Source organism: Cygnus olor, chromosome 24, assembly GCF_009769625.2.
Source record: "Cygnus olor isolate bCygOlo1 chromosome 24, bCygOlo1.pri.v2, whole genome shotgun sequence".
NCBI classification, from domain to species: Eukaryota; Metazoa; Chordata; class Aves; order Anseriformes; family Anatidae; genus Cygnus; species Cygnus olor.
Window position 1 is genome coordinate 1269477 of NC_049192.1, and position 18061 is coordinate 1287537.

The window sequence follows — 18061 nt, forward strand, 5'->3', positions numbered from 1 at the left end:
ATCGCGCTCCGGCCCGGGAGCCTCGGGCACCGCCTGGCAGGGCTCGCAGGATCCCCCAGAAACCACTCGCCCTGCACCATGCTTTTTATTAACAGAGCAAAGCATCTATGAACATGAACAGAACCAGTTCCTCATCCACATCTGTCTAGCTACCACTCTTTTCCAGACTTCTAAACCCTTTTGCCTCAGAAATGCAGAGGTGTTTTATTTTGTTTTTGTTTTGTTTTGTTTTGCTTTTTTTTTTTTTAATTAACTAGGATTCTGAACTAATCACCTCACTGCTCACAGCTCAGTTAGCTTAACAGCAAAATACAAGCACAGTTACAGCTCCAGAAGGCACAAGCTGAGAAATACGCCCAGGTGCCTGTGCCATGTCCCCCCTGCTTGCTGCTCCCTGGCTGTTTCAGTTGTATGCAGCCTGGACACAGCCCCGGTGCAGCACATGCTCAGATCACGCTCACTCCCAGCTGCTCTGTCATGTGCTCTGCGCTAGAAACGACCAACTCTGACTTCTGGAACAGGATGTAAGTCCTCAGAATGAAAGTGCATGTTTCTTTGAACTTCTGTATCTTGAAGGCATAGACAACGGGGTTCATGGCTGAGTTGGCGTGCGACAGCAGGATGCTCAGGTACATCAGGGTCCGTGGGATGGTGCAGGAGAGGCAGAAGTATGAAATGCAGTTCAGGATGCCCAGAGGCAGCCAAGACACTGCAAAGAGGAAGAGAAGGAGGGCCATGTATTTGGCTGTTTTGTATGCCTTTGCGTAAACTGTTCCTCCATCTGGAAGACTTGCTGAGTTTCGGCTTAATTTTGTCCACATGATGTAGAAAATCTTGGCATAGAGGGTACACATGATAAGCAACGGGGGGAGGAGCCAGGTGAGGAAGCTGAAGTACACCACGTAATCCATTCTCATCACAGCCAAATAGTGACACTCGATGTAGCCAGAGTCACCCGCGTGCTGGTTCCACCCCAGCATGGGGACCAGCCCCACCAGCACAGACACGAGCCAGCAGAGTCCCAGAATCACACAAACTCTTTTCTTTGTGATGGTTGCCTTGTACCTGGGTGAGTAGGAAGTAGGAGTTACATGGGATTCTTCAGAAAAAAAGAACTACAATATTCATGAGCTTGTGCTTTCAATCACTTATTTCTGGTTGGCCTAATTAGGGTTAAGCACAGTGCTGTGCAGCCGGTCCTTAGCAGCTTCTGATATTTAAAATGCATTTTGAAACTACAGAGGAACACCCACATGGCCAGCGATCCTTTGTAAATGAGAAACCCAAACCCCTTCCTCACCAACGCCGCTTCATTTTCACTTGTCTCAGCAGAGCTGCGTGGCTGCCTCCCAGGGCAAAGCCTAAAAACCACCACCTCAGCCAGACCTCAGGCACATACGCATTTGTCAGAAACCCTTTCCTAACTCTCTATAGCTGAAGATTTTCAGGCATTGCCAAATTTGCAGGAGTGCCCAGACCACTGGTGTTCCATTGCCTGCAATCTGGGAACATCTGCACTTGCACGAGTACCTCTGGAGAAATGAAGGTGCTCAGGAAAGCCCTGCAATGCTGCAAGCAAGGGAGAAGGAAAACACACAGGAGGACAGAAATAGGGAAAAGATGCTGAGATGGGACCTTTGGTTAGGCTCACCTGGTAGGCAGCTTCACTCGCAGGTACCTGTCGATGGTGATGGCCAGGAGAGACAGGATCGAGGCATGGGGGAAGATCATCAACAGGCAGCACATGAACAAGCAGGAGTAGAAGTGGATGACAACTCCTAGGCTCACCGTGATGGCCAGTGGAATGACGAGGATCCCCACGGCAATGTCAGTGAGTGCCAGGGAAATGATGTAAAAGAAGGTGGTCTTCTGAAGAGCCGGGTTCAGCTTCACCGCCCAGATCACCAAGGCATTGCCCACTACCGCACATATCCCAATAACAGCCTCCACCACGATATAGACCACATCCAGGCTGTCTAATGACATTGTGGACATCCGAGACTGTGTCCACAATGAAGAAAATGATGCGGTGATCTGTCTTTTTTTTTTTTTTTTTGGCCCACTCCCCACAGCTAGGTCAAAATCCAGTTCCTCTCTGATCTTCCTTGAATTAAGTGTCTCGGTCAGAATTTTGCACTTTCTAATGTGCATACAAAACTCACCGTTTCAAGATGAGCAGAGCAAACTGTTCATAAAGAAGCATATATCACATCTTTCATCACAATTTCTAACATCTTTCTTTCCGACTTCTTGAGGCTTTAGCACATTTATGTGTGCTCCTCTGGAAGGGTCAAGGTAAAACAGTGTCATCATCACAATATGAGCAAACCACAGGTGCTACTGCTGCATATAATTCTGCTAGTCTGCTTTAACCACTAACAGAACCTCCCTTCCCCACGTGGGCTCAATGCCTAGCAGGGTGAATTAACCAAAGCACAGCTACACCGCACTGCAGTTAGTGTGCTCCTGTCTCTACATTTCTCTAAAGCTTGCTCATTCTATATTGCCTGCTGCATAGGTGTAGTATCAGAGAAAATAGGGCCAAGGGACATTGGGTGGTCTAGTCCATTCCTCTGCCACAAAAAAGTGGTGGGGAGGGCGAATAGGAAGTCTGGATTTGGGGTGAGTAAAGGCAAATGGAGAAAGAAACATCTTCCTTTGACTTGGTCACACAAGCTGCTCCCCCGAGGTTCCATGCAGAGCTGTTTTTTTCTCAGCTCTTCATAGCAGGCACCAGAGGTGAGTGGCCCCTGTTAAGGTCACTATAGCTCTAATATCAGCTTTGCAACAGGCACCTGGCCACAACGAATGCCACAAGGAGTAGGTGACAATGAAAAGAAATTAGCAGCTGAGGTTAGAAGGGGAGATGCACAAGTGCAGGAAGTGGGGAACTTTGCCCAAGCACCCCCAGAAGCCAGGAGGACACAGACTTTCCCCACACCTGCTCAAAACTGCAGCATCAGCTGCCTGCCCCTGGTCAGGGACTTCTCAGAGAAGCAGCTAACTCAGCTTGCAAAACCTAGCACGCATCCCAGCTGCAACCTCACACACGCCTCTGCTGGGATTCGTCTCCTGCACCCAGGGCTACCCCATGTCAGCTTTTTTAGAAAACCAGCACCTCCAAGTTTGCTTGCAGACTGAGGCTGCCCACAGACAGGTTCTTCTCCACCATTTCCCCAGCAGCAATTGCACCAAAATGGCTCCCAGTCAGGGAGCACAAAGTCCTTACGTGGGTTTCAGGGAAGCAGAATTCGGCCAACCCTTTTCAGGGCAGAGTGTGTAGTCTCATTTATTTCTGGCTCTGTCTTCTCCCAGGGTTAATTTCACTTCCCCAGCCTCAGTTCTGCCGGAAAGCTGGGTGGCAGAGATAGGAGGACACTGTGACAGGGAAACAGCATATTTTCCATATTTTCCACCTTTACACAGGGCCCTGCTGCACTAACACGGCACCACACCGCCTCATCACTCGCCTGCTGCTGGCTTGTTCCTGGAGAGCACTCACTGCCACTTGCCCGAGATGGGTTACCCCAGGGCTTGGGCTGCCCCCAGCTCATGTTTGCACCTCCTTGGCTCTGTCCAGAGCAGGAGCAGGAGCAGCTCGTTCACTGCAGACACCTCGAGGGGTCCGCAGCTCCCACCACATCTGCGATTGCTGCTTTCAAACACTCCCCCACATCCCATCACATCCCACACCTTGTCTTCGTTTCTCTGTGCTCCATAAACTAACCTCGGCCTTTCTTTTACTCTTTTATTGCAAGGAGGCCTCTCCATACCCATTGCTCTAAAGATGGGGCAGAGCATGGGAAAGAATGCCCCTCTGAAAGTGGCTAAGGTGGCCAGCGTGCTGGCACTTCCACTGAAAAAACAGCGTCACCGGTATTACGGCAATGTTCTTGTCATACTGGGAAAGGTCTGAGTAAGGGAACTCAGCCATCTCAGGGCCTTAACTGATCTAATATACCCTGAATTAAGTGAAGCATTGGAATTTAGCTTAATGCCCTTCTAGCATCCCCTGAACAGCCTCATTTCCTACAGTGACTACAGAGCGATTATCTAAGCTGATAAGTGGCAGCTTTGCACGGTCAATTCTGGTTACAGTTCTTCCACTTCTAAAACCGTGGCTAGGAAGAGGAAGCAGCTCAACTATTTGTTTGTAGGTTGCTGGTAAGCAGTCTTGAGAGAACTTTTCATTTTTTTCCTTTTCAAAGTAGCTTTCCAAAGTACTTTACTGCTACCAGGCTCCCAAAGGGGTACTGCGAGCATCAGGAGACATGTCCTAAGGGGAAAATCTTTTCTGAATGCTGAGATATCTGCAGCCCTGTGGAATGGAAAGAGCTGACTTGCTGCCCGAGTGCTGAGGATGTGAAATTCTGGGGTTTGCCCGCTGGAACGTCACTGGAAGAAGCGAGCAGTAGGCACCGCGGGCAGATCCCGTGGGAGGCCTCTGGTACACATGTCCGCCCTCTGCAGCTCGAGCCAGGACAGGAGCGGCACCGGCGACGTGCCGTCCAACATCAGCCAGGTGCTGAGCAGCATGGATGCCATTTACATTGGGGCCGAGTTCTTGGTGGCTTTGTTCGCCGCTTTGGGTAACATCCTGGTCATCTGGGTGGTGAAACTGAACTCGGCCTTTCAGAACACGACCATGTACTTCATCGTTTCCCTGGCGCTGGCTGATATCGCCGTGGGGGTCCTCGTCATTCCCCTGGCCATCGTGGTGAGCCTGAGAGTCAGCATTGATTTCTACTCCTGCCTGTTCATGTGCTGCCTGATCGTGATTTTCACTAATGCATCCATCCTCTCCCTCCTGGCCATTGCAGTCGACAGGTACCTGCGAGTGAAGCTGCCCATCAGGTGAGTGCTGCCCCGTCCCGGGCACCTCCGCTCGCCTGCTCCTGCACCGTCCTGCACCCAGCCCCTCCCCTGGGGCGCTACCTCCTCCCCCCTCCTTAATTCGGTCCTTTCTGAACCTGTTTTTATTGTAGATGCATGCTTGTGGATAGAGAAAATAGCTGTCCCTACCAGCCTGCCTGAGGCGAGCTGTCTGGGGCAGGACCCACGCTCTGCAGTCAACGCAGCACAGGCAGACCCCGAGGGGGTTCGTGCAACACCAGTAGCTCGGCGCTGTCGCTGGTCAGAATTCGGCCACCGGCTGAGTCTATGGTCAAACAGTTCAATTTTTTGGGTGTTTTGTAATTGTGCAGGATGCTGAAAGCACTATGAATTTCTTTGGGTTTCTGAGGATAGTCTCCTAAATGCAGTTTCTTATACTGTTGGCTGAATATACAAAAGAAGCAACAAAGACTTATGAAGGACTGATTTATGAAGTCTTTCACTTTCTATATTTGAAGGGAAAAAGTATATAAGCTAGAGATGCATATCATAATTTCAGGCATGAAAAAAGGCCATATTTTTTGTGGGGAAAGGACCTACAAATTGAAGAGCGAAAAAGTAGTTTGGTCTTACAAATAGTATAAACCAAATACAGAGAGTAAGGGGCATCCAAGAAAGCTGAGAAAAGATAGGACTGTTAGTAGTGGAAATATATTATATATATATATAAAATAAATAAATATGTATGGAAATAACCAGGCAAGAGGAACCTTGAGATCTTAATGAAACAAGAAATAAGATAGTTGAAAACTGATAGAATTATAAAGAGGGGAAGTTAACCATAGTACATCTTGTTCAAGTGCTGCAAAGTAACTGTTACAAATGAAGAGCAATGGCTTATCTCAAGATAAGGTTTTCCCTCCAAAGAAAAGGAACTCAGTACTGCAGTTTGTCATAATGAACTTGTAGTATTTGAACACGAGTTCTTGAAATCATCCTTAACTATTTTAAGCACTTCTGTTTAACATGAGCTGGGTTTTCTTCCTCAACAGATATAAAATAATCACTACAGAAAGAAGAATTTGGTGGGCACTGGGTTTGTGCTGGTCTCTGTCCCTGCTGGCAGGATTAATCCCCATGTTTGGATGGAACAAGCTAAAACAAAAGAACACTGACTCTCTAACATGTGAATTTGTCTCTGTGATGAGGATGGATTACATGGTATATTTTGGGTTTGTGACATGGACCCTTGTCCCTCTGACCATCATGTGTGCTCTGTATGTTGAAATCTTTTACATCATCAGGATGAAGCTAAGCCAAGGTGCAAACAACGTGAGAGGGGCAGGAGCATTTTATGGACAAGAGTTCAAGACAGCCAAATCTCTAGCACTTGTTCTCTTCCTGTTTGCAGTATCCTGGTTGCCTCTGTGCATTATAAACTGCATCTCCTATTTTTACCCTGAATGTAAGATCCCCAAGCACTGGATTTACTTGGGAATCTTGCTGTCCCATGCCAATTCTGCCATGAACCCCATTGTCTATGCTTGCAGGATAAATAAGTTCAAAACCACTTACCTTTTAATTTTAAGGACCTATATCCTATGCAAAAAATCCCCAACAACACCAGACCCAGTTCTTACAGAACAAACAGCACATCAATAGTCATAAACATAGAATGAACGTTGGCCCGTCAGTGTATACCAGACCACTGATAAAATGCTTTAAAAAAAAACATGGGAATTTTACCTACTGTCTTACACAAAATGTTTTATGATAAGGGCAAACCCCTTGTACTCTATCTGATGTACATTTGACATTAAGCCTAAAAGGATCATTCACAATCTTCTGCGTTATTATACCCCAGCAAACTCTGCTTGATTGTAGCTGTACACCAAGCCCAGATCTTCCAGATAAGCATCTTCATTTAAGAGCACCTTCTAGTTTTTACTTATTGGCTTGAGCATTATTTGGCAGACCAGTAGCCCAAAGCACTGTTAACAAGGCAGATTTTTTCCTCCTTGTTCCCTAGGTCAAATCTATGGCCAGCTGGTAAACACAATGCTTGTTAATTTCTAGTTTTAACTCAAGACCAAGAGGTCTTTTTGTTATCATTTTGGTTTCTCTTTTTGTCCAGTTACAGGCCCTTTACTTGCACACAACCACATTTGCCCCCAACGTTTTGTTCCAGTAGCATGTGTTCAATAAGGCTATAGCATTTCCTACAACACCTCCACCTGTGGATGAAAGACTGCATCATGAAATCATCCTCACCATGGGTCCCACTGCTGACCATCTCAGCTGAAAGGACAGAAGCTGAACTGCCTTTGGTGACTCTTCTTCTTTGGGGAAGATCCTGTCGTGGGAGTCTTTCATTATTTGGAAATTAAGATGGTGCTCATCCCAGAAGCCTGAAAAATGGACCTCAGACATAAAGCACCAGGCAGGAGCCAAGCTACACAAGAGCACACTTAAGCTATTGAGTGATGGGACGTGCTGGGGATAGGGGAGCATGCCAGGAGGAAGTGACTGACAAAAAAAAAATAAACTAATGATATCTTTAGGTTATTCCCTCCTACCCCAGCTCCCTTACCAAGGATAGAATCAACTATGCCCATACAATCAAGTCTGCATTTTCCTAATTTGTTACTGAAAAGCATCCATTTTGGTGATTTTCCTGCACAGCATATTCCCATGATCTGTTCTCCCTACAACCAGAAACTGTTTTCTTAACACCTGACAAAAATGCAATTTGCTGCAAATCTCCTTTGTAAACCAGTTGCTTTTTGCAGCCTGTTACAGATCTGAAGACTTACTCTGAACTGTATCTGAAGGTGTATGTGAATATATATGTCTATATATGTATTTATTATATCATTTCAAAATACAGAAAAGACCTGAGACAAATTTTGTCCATTTTTTCCCCACAAGGATTGGCTGGGTCTACTGACAATAGGATAAATGCGTTTTTTTTGTTATTGGTAATACAGCAGCTCGCAAAGCAGGCATGTTGTCACTGACTACTCTTACACCCTTCGTCTTCTGTACAACTAGACGATAAATTCAAGTCTGGTCAACTTGTGCTGCAGTCATTGTGCCAAACTTTCATGAAGGACAATAAATATTATATGGATTTAATGTGAACTCAACCTGTTCTTCTCCGTGACAATCTAAAAAACAGCCTGCATGAAATCCTTGCACTGCTTTGGTACGTGTCCTGCCTAGGACAGCTCAGAAATTGCAGTAAATATTACACCATAGTTTGCACAGCCTGTTTTTAGGGAACATGGGTCAGGCTGAAAATAGATCTTTGAAGGCAAGGCTATTTTTTATCCATCTTTAAATAATAAAAGTGGTCTTTAAAGAAAAAAAAAAAAAAAAGCAATGCACCATTCTGTGTTATTTGGTTCAGTAAGCTGAAAGGAAAAATGTTGGTGTCTCTTCCTTTAGCTAAGATCAGACATCTCGGTTTATATCTGATGTAATCCTTGTCACAGACCAAAACTGCCCTGTTACACAGTTTCACTCTATTAATAAACAAGCTAGTGAAGAAAGTACATAAGTACATCAGAATTCTGCTACATAATCTCTCTTTATCGGTAGATGGAACTGATTGCTTTCAGCAGAAAAAGAGGCCCCAAACAAGCAGCAGAAAGTTATGAATAACGCAAGGCCACCTTCGCTCATGCGTTTCTTGAAAAGTGCAAAAACCAGGGAACAACATCCCGGCACCACATCCCCAGCAGGCTGCCCGACAACCTCCACGCGGACAAGGCAGACGGACAGGGAGAAAGCACAGAGGGCTGGGAGCGGGGGAAGCCCACGGGAGGAAGGCGAGCAGCTCCCCGGGGGGAGCCCAGCGGCGGCTCCGCGCATCCCCACGGGGCTCGGTGCCCACCTCAGCCCGAGCCGGGGGCAGCCCCCCCTGCACACAGCCGTGTCCTGCTGCGGGACGGGCTCCGTGGGCTCCTGCCGTGGGCTCCTGCCGCTGGCTCCGGCCGCCTGCAGGGCTGCACCGTGCGCTGCCCCGGGGGTGCCGCGGGCTGGAGGAGCCCCTGAGGGTGCGGGTCCCCGGTTCTCACCGCCGGCAGCTACCCTGGAGGCGCTGGCGGTGGTGCTCAGCCCCGACGGAGGGCTACGAAGCACGGGTGCTGCTCCCGGCCCCGTAGAACGGCAGCAGCTTTACCCGCGACGCCTCTCAAGCCGGCCTCCGGAAGGCGACCGCGTTCGCGCACCTGATTTTCGGTGGTCCCCCAACCCGAGGGGGGTGGCGGGGGTGGAGCAAACGCCCTGCAGGTCGGAGAGCCCCGAGCTCCGCCGCGGCCTCCTGCTGCCCCCCAGCGGCACGGCCTCGCCGCGCGGAGGAGGCTGCGCGACCGCGGGGGGCCGCTCCCCGCAGGGATGCTCCGGGCAGCAACACCCGAGTTGTTGTTCCATCTATTTCCGTAACTTCAGACTGTCACGGTGAACGTGCACGTCATAGGTGAACCGACGGGGAAGCAGGCATTTGCATGCAGGTGTGGCATTATCATACCTTAGTCCGGTTATTAACTAACCGGAGCAGCTGGCAGTCCAAAAGGCAAGAAAAATGCTCTAGTCGGTGACGGAGCAAGGAAATAAGGGCTCAGACGTGAACAGATGCAGAGAAACATTCCCATTTTTTAGTTCTCCTCGGCCATCCAAAGCAGCAGACAAAACACATGGAAACTTTGCAAGTTTCTTTACAACCCTACAGAAACTTAGAAACTTTAGAAACTTTACAACTCTACAAGTAGTCACTGAGATGTCTGCAGGTGAGGAAGCACAATGCAAAAAGCAATTTGCCTACAGCTGTTGGCAAGGAGACAGGAACAGGAGACGTTATTTTCCCCTTACGGCTATAAAATCAGCAGACGTTACAGATGTCAGTATTGTCATTGCGTAGAGCACTGCAGGCCTTGATGCAATGCTTGTGGCAGCTTTTGATGTGCAGAAAGCGCAGAGGTCTTCGTTTCACCAGAAGTTTCATCATCACACAGGCCTCACTTTCGGCCTGGGCTTGATGACCACAGTGGCATAGGAAACCTCATCCTAGGGATGTGAAAGAAGTTACAAATATTGGAGAAAGTGCAAATGTTACATTTCAGCACAGATTTCCTGTTTTTAATTTGTCCTCAATGCTATGGACCGCGATCGGTCACATCCTGCCCCTGCATGTGGGAAAGCCGCTAAGTGCGGTGCTGGATCAGGGTGGTTAGCCCACCTCGGGATCCTGGATCGAGTCTCAGCATTAGGGGCTTGCAGAGAACTGACATCATGAAGGAGAACTGCAGAAATGCTTGCCCCTTAAGAAGATTTTCTCCTAACCTCCCTAATTAGCGGTTTGGTTGAACCCCAGAGTCCTTGGAATACGTGCGGAGTGCGGCACTCAAGCCCCATGACAACAGAGAAGGGTTATCTTTCCTCCTCCTGCCTAGGTACCTAAGTGGCTCCCAGGACTACTACAAACAGCCTCGGATGCACAAGGTGAATCTCTTTTCCTTAGTCTTAGTCCACTAATACTTGAGTCTGCAAGAGCAAACCTTCTCACTCCCAAAATTAGTGTTTACAACTCTATCAAGAACTTGAAGTCTGCATAAAATAATAGCAATAATAGTTTTGACCTTTACCTGGACGTTTTCAGCAGATTCCTCGCATGGTGTTTGGGAGGGAACTTGCTCTTGTAAATTTTCCTGGGATCTCTCACACTCTAGAAAGGAGAATTAAAGTCTCTGCTGCGTGTCCCGTGCTTGGAGAGAGCATGAGGCGCACAAGCCAGGCATCAGAGCGGAACCAGGGTGCACAGCTCAGACGTGGCTGGTAAGGTATGGAGGTGGGAAGGAGAGGGGAAGGCAGGGGAAGAAGGAATGCTGTGGACTGGGATCAGCTGGGTGGAAGGGCAACTTATTCTCATCACCTTTCTCTAGTTACTTGTTTAAAAGATAGCAAAATTTAGTCCACTCTCCCTGTGACAATCATCATTTTAAAGGCAAAACAACAAAATCCCTGCTCTTTCTCAGAACTTAGGATGCTTTAACTACGGGACTGAGGAACAATTAGCACCCAGTGCGTTAGTCTGTCCTGGGTGCAGGACAGTTCATTCCTCCCTTCCTCCTCCGGTGCAGGGGTACTGAGGTTTGTCTGGTTGTCATTTGCAGCACAGAAAGAGGAATCACCTGTGGTGTTCTGCCTGTTAGCTGCGCAGTTCCTTTCTCACAGCTAGGCAACAAGTCCTGAACTCTGTTGAAGATCTTCACTGCAAAGTGAGCAGTTTGGCAGCAGAAGCTAGAGGGTAGCCCAAGCCCCAGCCCAACTGCTACAAGTGGCTAGATGGGCATGAAAGCAACTGATGCTGCAGCCAGTGCTAGAAACCAACCAACAAAAAATAACAAACACAAAAAAGAACAGAAAAGCAGCCCTTGTCTGCGCTCAAGTTAACTCTTCTGTGGAAGGAGCTCCTGGGATGATTAATGAAGTTACTGCCAGAAGTGACCTGTTCATCAAAACTGTAATGAACTATACAAGGGGACACAATCCAAGCCTATTTCTAAAGGGACGGTGCTACAGAAGTTACTTTAAAACTCTCCTGCTTGAAGAGGCAGCCTGAAGAGCATGGAAACCTAGCACCACCCATATTCAGATGTACAGCACGACACGTTAACCACTTCCCTGCTGCCAGGGCTGAATCATCAGGATGCTGTTATTCCCTCTACAGTGCCACTTACTTTTTCTCAGGAGGTAGATGACTGCGAAAACCATAACAGTTGACAGGATCCCAGAGACAAAGGCTAAGGCTAAGTAGAGTATGTCGTGGCTGCCGACGCACAGAAAACAGTGTCAGAATCACCAGTTTTTAAGGAAGTGTTAAAGAATCAGTTCTCAAATTCTACAAAGCTTATGGGATATCTCTTTTATGCCAAATCCCATGAGATTAAAAGGTGCATATCTGCAGTAAGTACCACTATGAATTAAATATCTAGAGCCCAGACTAGAAAATTCTAAGCAAACTTGTAAAACCCTGAGACATAAATTGCATTACATACAACTCCCCCCTTGCAGGAGGAGTTTGCAGTTTCAGGGAACTTGGAGTTTAAAGTCAGGAAATAAAGGTGAAGTATTTACTTATCAATGAAGGATTTGCCTTCTGAATCTCGTAAGGCAGCAGTAGAGGTATATACAGTGGTATGTACAGTGACAGTAGTGGAAATGGTTGCTGGTGTAACTAGAAGTGTGTAAGAAAGAAAAGTTTTAAAAATGTGTTAATATTTCCAGTACAATTACAAGCAACAAGCACTATGTAGAGGTGTGTGCCTATTCAGGAATTACTGACATAAAATGCAAATAAATATTGTAAGTATAACATTTACTTATCAGACGGCTGAAATTGAAAATACTACGTAGAAAAAAAAAGATTCACATTATTACTGTTCCATGGCAGCATTTGGGAGTAATGCAGTTCTTTCCCAAATGCATGCATCTGCAAGGCTGCCCCCACGACAGCCCTTTCCGAGTCAATAAAATGTCAATTTAGTCAAGAACACTGGATTTAAGAAAACTCCTTTAATAAAGAAAGTACCTGGTTTTACTTTCGAGGAAAAACCTCCCATTCTCTCCAAACACTAATGAACAGCAAGAGAAACTAAAGAGAGAGGAAAAGCTTTGTTTATATATATGCAAATACACACATGTGCACAAAGCAAACCTGACACCCTCATCTATTGGACGGACTTTATTAATAGTCTTTATCAGTGTTTCAGGCATCTTGCACAAACTAGCACAAAACCACAGCAAGCAACCTGGAGATTACTCAGCATGAATTCTACTTCCCAATGTCTTGGTCCCATGCAAGAGTTCACACTTGCTCACTACACTTTGACAAACATACCGTCTTCTCTAAAAAGGCTGGAGTGTATTTCATATTCAACGAAAAAAGCACCCACAGTATTATTTTTGCAGCAGCTAGAATAGAGTGAACTTTATGAAAATTTCCACAGTCAGAAGCTTTGATAAAATATCTCTTTAAGTTTTTCCTTTCTCAAGATTTTTTCAACAAAATAAGAATTAAAATATTCTAAAATTTGGGGGCTGCAAGCTTAAGGATGGGGAAATAGCAGTCTACTGGGAAAGTCCTGCCCTATTTCTCATTATGTGGCTTGCAAACTGCACATTGCGAATAACATCAAAGTATTGCTGGCAACATGAAAGCAAACACCCTGTTCTCACCATTGCCGTCATCTTTTTCTACTACATGCCCACTGTATGCCCACGTTCCAGAAGTCAAACCTCCACGTATCCTGTGCCAAGTCTAAAAGCGCACTGTGCTAGCAGTAATAGAAATAATGACGGTAAGTGATACAGCTTCACCTTACCTCACACCATAGAACTGTGGCCTAGCTGGTGGCAGAAAGATCCTGAAGCATTAGCACCACAGTAAATACTTGCTTTGTGAAAAGAATCTATGTCAAACTAGCAAAAACTTGAGTGTCATTCAAATTTACGGTTGCACCAGTGCGGAAGTTGAGCAACTTCACTTTTTTTTTTTTTTTTTTTTTTTTTTTTACCCCTGAGCAGGAAATAATATGAAAGACACCTTTATTTTCAAGAACTGTTGAACTGAAGAAAAAGTTATGTTTAGCTTAAATTAGCTTGCTTTTGCCTTTACTTTAGGAGTACGTTACCTCTAAGGAATATCTTGTTTTTTTTTTTTTTGCTGAAGTGTTGTATTGAAAGGGAAAAAACGAAGAAACTTCTGGTGTTTTACTAACCCCACTAAAAATGTTTCCTTATTGTAGTAATAATCTATATTAAAAAAAGGTGCATCAGCACGTTCTAGTCTGTTTACTTAAGTTTATTTCTTAATAAATCACTTCCCAACGTAGAAAGGATGAGATTATACATATGTACGTGCTCTGCTGAGACACAGATTAGACATACACCACCACCTCTGGGCAAAAAAAAAGTTTCCTGGAAATTGACAATCTTACATTATATATTATTATAATAACCAAAGTATTTTCCTTGTTACACATAATAAGGAGAGCAATTTTTTTTTCCTATGAAAATTCAGGAGAAAATCTTCTAGAGAAAGCTTATCCATTTCACTGTTTTAATCTTTATACTGGTTAACGGAATGGAAGCTAAGTTTTAGAGTAGCTTCTGATATGCTTCCTGCCAGCCACACCCTCTTTTCCACAAAACAGGAAGGTACTTGTGTCATTATTTAATGCTTTGTTACATCTTTTCTGGGTTTGTTTACAAAATGAAAACATCAGTTCCAAGCATCTCCAAACATTGGACAGTCCGCCAACAAGGTGAATGGGAGCACTAGCAGTCATTTTGATTTTAAAACTTGTTAACAGTTACGGAAAATAACTGTAGGGCATTATAATAGGTGATTTGAAACCAAAAACTGGTGAGTGTATTAGCACCACAGTGGACAAATTCTGCATCTCCGTCAGGACCATACAGAACCATACAGGAACCATACAGAGCTTCACAAATTGTGGTCGAAAGTAACCTGCCACTATAATCTAATTTCAGTGGTTTGTTTACATTACTGATCAAGCTACTACAAAAACAGAAAGGAAATCACTGTTACTACTGGCAGTCAAAGACAGGAAAGTTGTTTGTTTGTTTGTTTTAATGACATTTTAGAATCATAGAGTTTCCAACAAAAAGTCAGAAGACATGTCAGTGCATTCAGTTGCTACGGGGTTACACTGCCACCTGTGCACTCTTTGATAATGCCTTCAGGTCCGAAATGCACTTTGCAATACTCTCCTTCTGCTGCAAAAAGAAAAGAAAAAAGCTTTCAGGAGAAAGACTTTATGAAAGACAATTAAACAAGCAAAACAGGTATTCTAATGCGTTTTAGATTTTCTCTTTAGACACACAAAATTTACAGATAAATTACAGATTGAAGATAAGTTACAGATTAAAAGGGATATTGCTACAGCTCATGAAAGCACATTCAAATTCCGGTAATGACGTACATTAGAGCATCTACAAGCAGAACTAAGAGAATGATTTGCTGTTAACAGGTTCATTCCTTAAAAGAAAGGACATCCAGAGTCCATCTGTAGATCTTAAGCCTCCATGGTCTACACAGAGAATTTTAGAAGTAAATTCCCCTACCTGTTAGCTACATTTTAATCACAAGCTGAGCTCTATGGTGCAAGAACAAATACCACAAATGACTAGCTCAATTCACCAGCAACATGAGCATCTTTTACCTAATATCTGGGCTTGTTAGCTTTCATACAGCAGTAGGAACGCGTTGCAGCCATGCTTGCAAGTCACCCAGAGATGATCAAAGTATTTTCTGACTAAAGTCAGAAGCACTGTACAGCACCTATGTTTATAGTCTAAAACATAAAACAGATGAAAAAACAACAAAACAACAAAAGTACCTGTTGAGGTGTGATGCTCTGAACAACGTTCTTCTCCACCCACTGAATCATGTGATCTTGTTCTTTTTGATACTTTAGATTCTGCATGGCCACTTGATAGTCCAGCCTTTTCTTTACTTCATTGTACACTGTTAATAATCTTTCTCGGTAATTGGCTTCCAGCAACATTGCTATGTTATTCTAGACACAGAAGACGAAATCAATGGATTAACACTCGGCAAAAGTACAGAACAGCAGAGCACAGTTCCACAAAGTCATCCAATCCAGTGGTGGAACTGCCGGTCTGCAACACAGAGATTGTAAGTGATTTATTGTTACTTGTTAGCAGTCCAAGAGGCACCCAGATTATGTAGTGGAGGCAGCAGTTAAAAGCGAACAGCAGAGCTGAAACTGCATACCCGCTTAGCATCAAAGAGGTAACTGCGGCCTTCAGCTCTCCATTGCTCCTTTTTCTCCTGCTCAATGGCAGTCTCAAGATCTCTAATTGCATCATTTTTAACAGCTAAAGCCTTAGCAATTTTCTCCTGGAAGAAGAAACAAAAAATATGGTTCAGAATAAAAATAAGATACAAAGAAAACAAGCGATCCGCAACTATCTTCCGATGTTTTGCATTATAAATTGAGAAATGTCTGCATCAAGATGGACTGTGTCAGGTTTGAGATTAAAGGATGGCAAGACAGAAGAATTAGGGTTCACAATTAACCATGCTTAGAAAAAAATAATTACACTAAATATGTGTTCTTGAATAAGGTGGTTTTCTTTCTTTTTTTTTTTTTGAAGGCCCGTGTAACAACATAGACGTAAGATCTAAAACATACTTTATTTAAACATTATGAAAAGATTAGGCTCACATTTTATTACAGCCAGGACATATTTAAGCAGATTAATTAAGATTTTTAGATACTGCAAAGTTGGATTATGACTTTTTTTTTTTACCTCATTAAGTCTGTCAGCAAAAGCTGCTACATCAGCCCCATATTTTTTAATGCCATAAATGATGACTGACAATATACAGGCAGCTGCAACTGTCTCATGGTTAACTACATAGATTTCCTTAGAGAGAAAGTAAAGCAGGAGTCCAGTTCCCAACATGTAAGGCCCTAAAGAAAAAATAAAGCAGCGTTATTTGTACAAAACATAAAGTAGTTTACTGAAGTCAAACACATAAGATGTAAATAGTTTAAGATCAGGAATGTTCTCTTGTACCATGACCAAGAACAGAAGCACACAATTATAGAATATCCCAAGGTAGAAGGGACCCACAAGGATCATCAGTTCTAACTCGTGGCTCTGCACAGGACCACCTAAAAATCAGACCATGTCTGACAGAAAGTTGTCCAAACACTTCTTGACTTTACACCATCTTTGTTGGTCTCCTTGGGACGCTCTCTAATAGCTTTATGTTCTTTTGATATTGTGGCACCCAGAACTGCACACAGTGCTCCCACAGAAATCCAATAACACCAAAAGGGAGGTTGCAGGGAAGGTGCTCGCCATGAGTGGAAAGCAAGTCGCACCTTCTACAGGACCTGCAGCTTCTGCTCATTCAGAAACCTGCAGAAATATCTGTGTTTATTGGTTTTGAGGGCCGGCCATCAAATCAACCTTTCTACAAGACCAAGCTCATGATATACTTTTAACATTTCTTTAAAGCACAGGTACCCAACTTTAAAGTCAAGAAGTGCTGCGCTAGCTCATTTTTCATAATCTTCTTCTACATATGCAAAAGCGCCTGGTGCAGGCTGTTGAGTTGACCAGGCTATTCTAAGGCACTTTAGTCTGAGGACTACCACACAGGTTTTCCCCATCTCATGTCCAAAGAACAAAACTCAAAGATTCCGAGCTCCTTAAAGAACTTACCTTGCAGAATCAATATTTAATAGAAGATAAAAATTCTTCCTCTCCTCCCAAGGTAAAACACTGTGCTTTGAATGTATCCAGGATACTCACCAATGAAAATCCCGTGTTTTCCTTGGTGTCTTACCTTTTTACCAGCCACAATTGTGAACACAATTAAACAAGCATAACTAAATGCACACTGATAAGACATACGTGCATATATTAACCTGTGACTCCTGTTTTAGGGTAAAGGAACTGGAAGAACTCCTCAGGGATCAAACCATGACGTACTTCTCCTCCCTTCTCAGGCAAAGGAGGCAAAGGAGCCAAATGCTGCTGACTCGTATGAATCGGCCTTGCAATGTGCAACACGCTACAAATAACAAAAGGTTCTGTTAAGCCTATTACTTTGCAAAAACCATCGCGAAACGCATTTCCAGTTATAAAACTAGGCACGCCTGAGCTATGCCCGCTTTGAGAAAGGGTCAGGATTGAGATAACCTCCTGCGACTCCTCACGGCCTTTGCCCTTCCGTACCCTTGCGGCATTTCTTAGAGACACGAGGGCAGAACCGCGCTGTCCGCGGTACCTGAAGCCAGGCGGCGACCCCGGTCCCCCGGCTCCGTGCCGAGCCCCCCCGGGGCCGCCCGCCCCCAGCCTCCGGTACTCACCCCACGGAAGCAGCGGGCCGCAGGCTCCTCAGCAGGGCCGGGGCTGCGGGAGGAGAGGGGCAGAGCGCTCGTCAGCACACAGCTCCCCCCCTGCACCCCCGTTATCCCCCCCACCCCCCCCCCCCCCGGCCGCCCCCGCTCACCGGCGCTGAGGACGAGGCGGGACAACATGGCGGCGGGCCGCGACCGCTGCGTCCCGGTGACCGCCGGCCACCTCGGCACCAAGATGGCGGCAGCGGCGCGGAGCTCTCGCGATACCGAGGCGGGGGGCGAGGCGGGCGCCTCTCGCGATA

General features: G+C 45.3%; 3 protein-coding genes across 3 annotated transcripts; 1 reads left to right on the forward strand and 2 right to left on the reverse strand.

The window, feature by feature from the left end:
• Positions 1–2009, reverse strand: LOC121059119 (adenosine receptor A3-like). Its single transcript, XM_040535532.1, has 2 exons — positions 1652–2009; positions 1–1065 (listed from the first exon to the last, which is right to left on the reverse strand). The coding sequence occupies exons 1-2, from the start codon at positions 1993–1995 to the stop codon at positions 447–449; spliced, it is 963 nt and encodes a 320-aa protein (XP_040391466.1). The 5' UTR covers positions 1996–2009; the 3' UTR covers positions 1–446.
• Positions 2010–2062: 53 nt separating this feature from the next.
• LOC121059122 (adenosine receptor A3-like) lies at positions 2063–9500 on the forward strand. Its single transcript, XM_040535536.1, is given in 3 exon segments — positions 2063–4854; positions 5886–6450; positions 6453–9500. Coding segments are annotated over 3 exon segments (1026 nt in total). The 5' UTR covers positions 2063–4453; the 3' UTR covers positions 6513–9500.
• A 4970-nt stretch (positions 9501–14470) lies between these two features.
• Positions 14471–18045, reverse strand: ATP5PB (ATP synthase peripheral stalk-membrane subunit b). The gene is made up of 7 exons (XM_040535537.1): positions 17912–18045; positions 17769–17811; positions 17325–17470; positions 16195–16358; positions 15656–15781; positions 15258–15437; positions 14471–14634 (listed from the first exon to the last, which is right to left on the reverse strand). Exons 1-7 carry the CDS (start codon positions 17937–17939, stop codon positions 14563–14565), a joined length of 759 nt encoding a protein of 252 aa, XP_040391471.1. The 5' UTR covers positions 17940–18045; the 3' UTR covers positions 14471–14562.
• Positions 18046–18061: the final 16 nt, after the last annotated feature.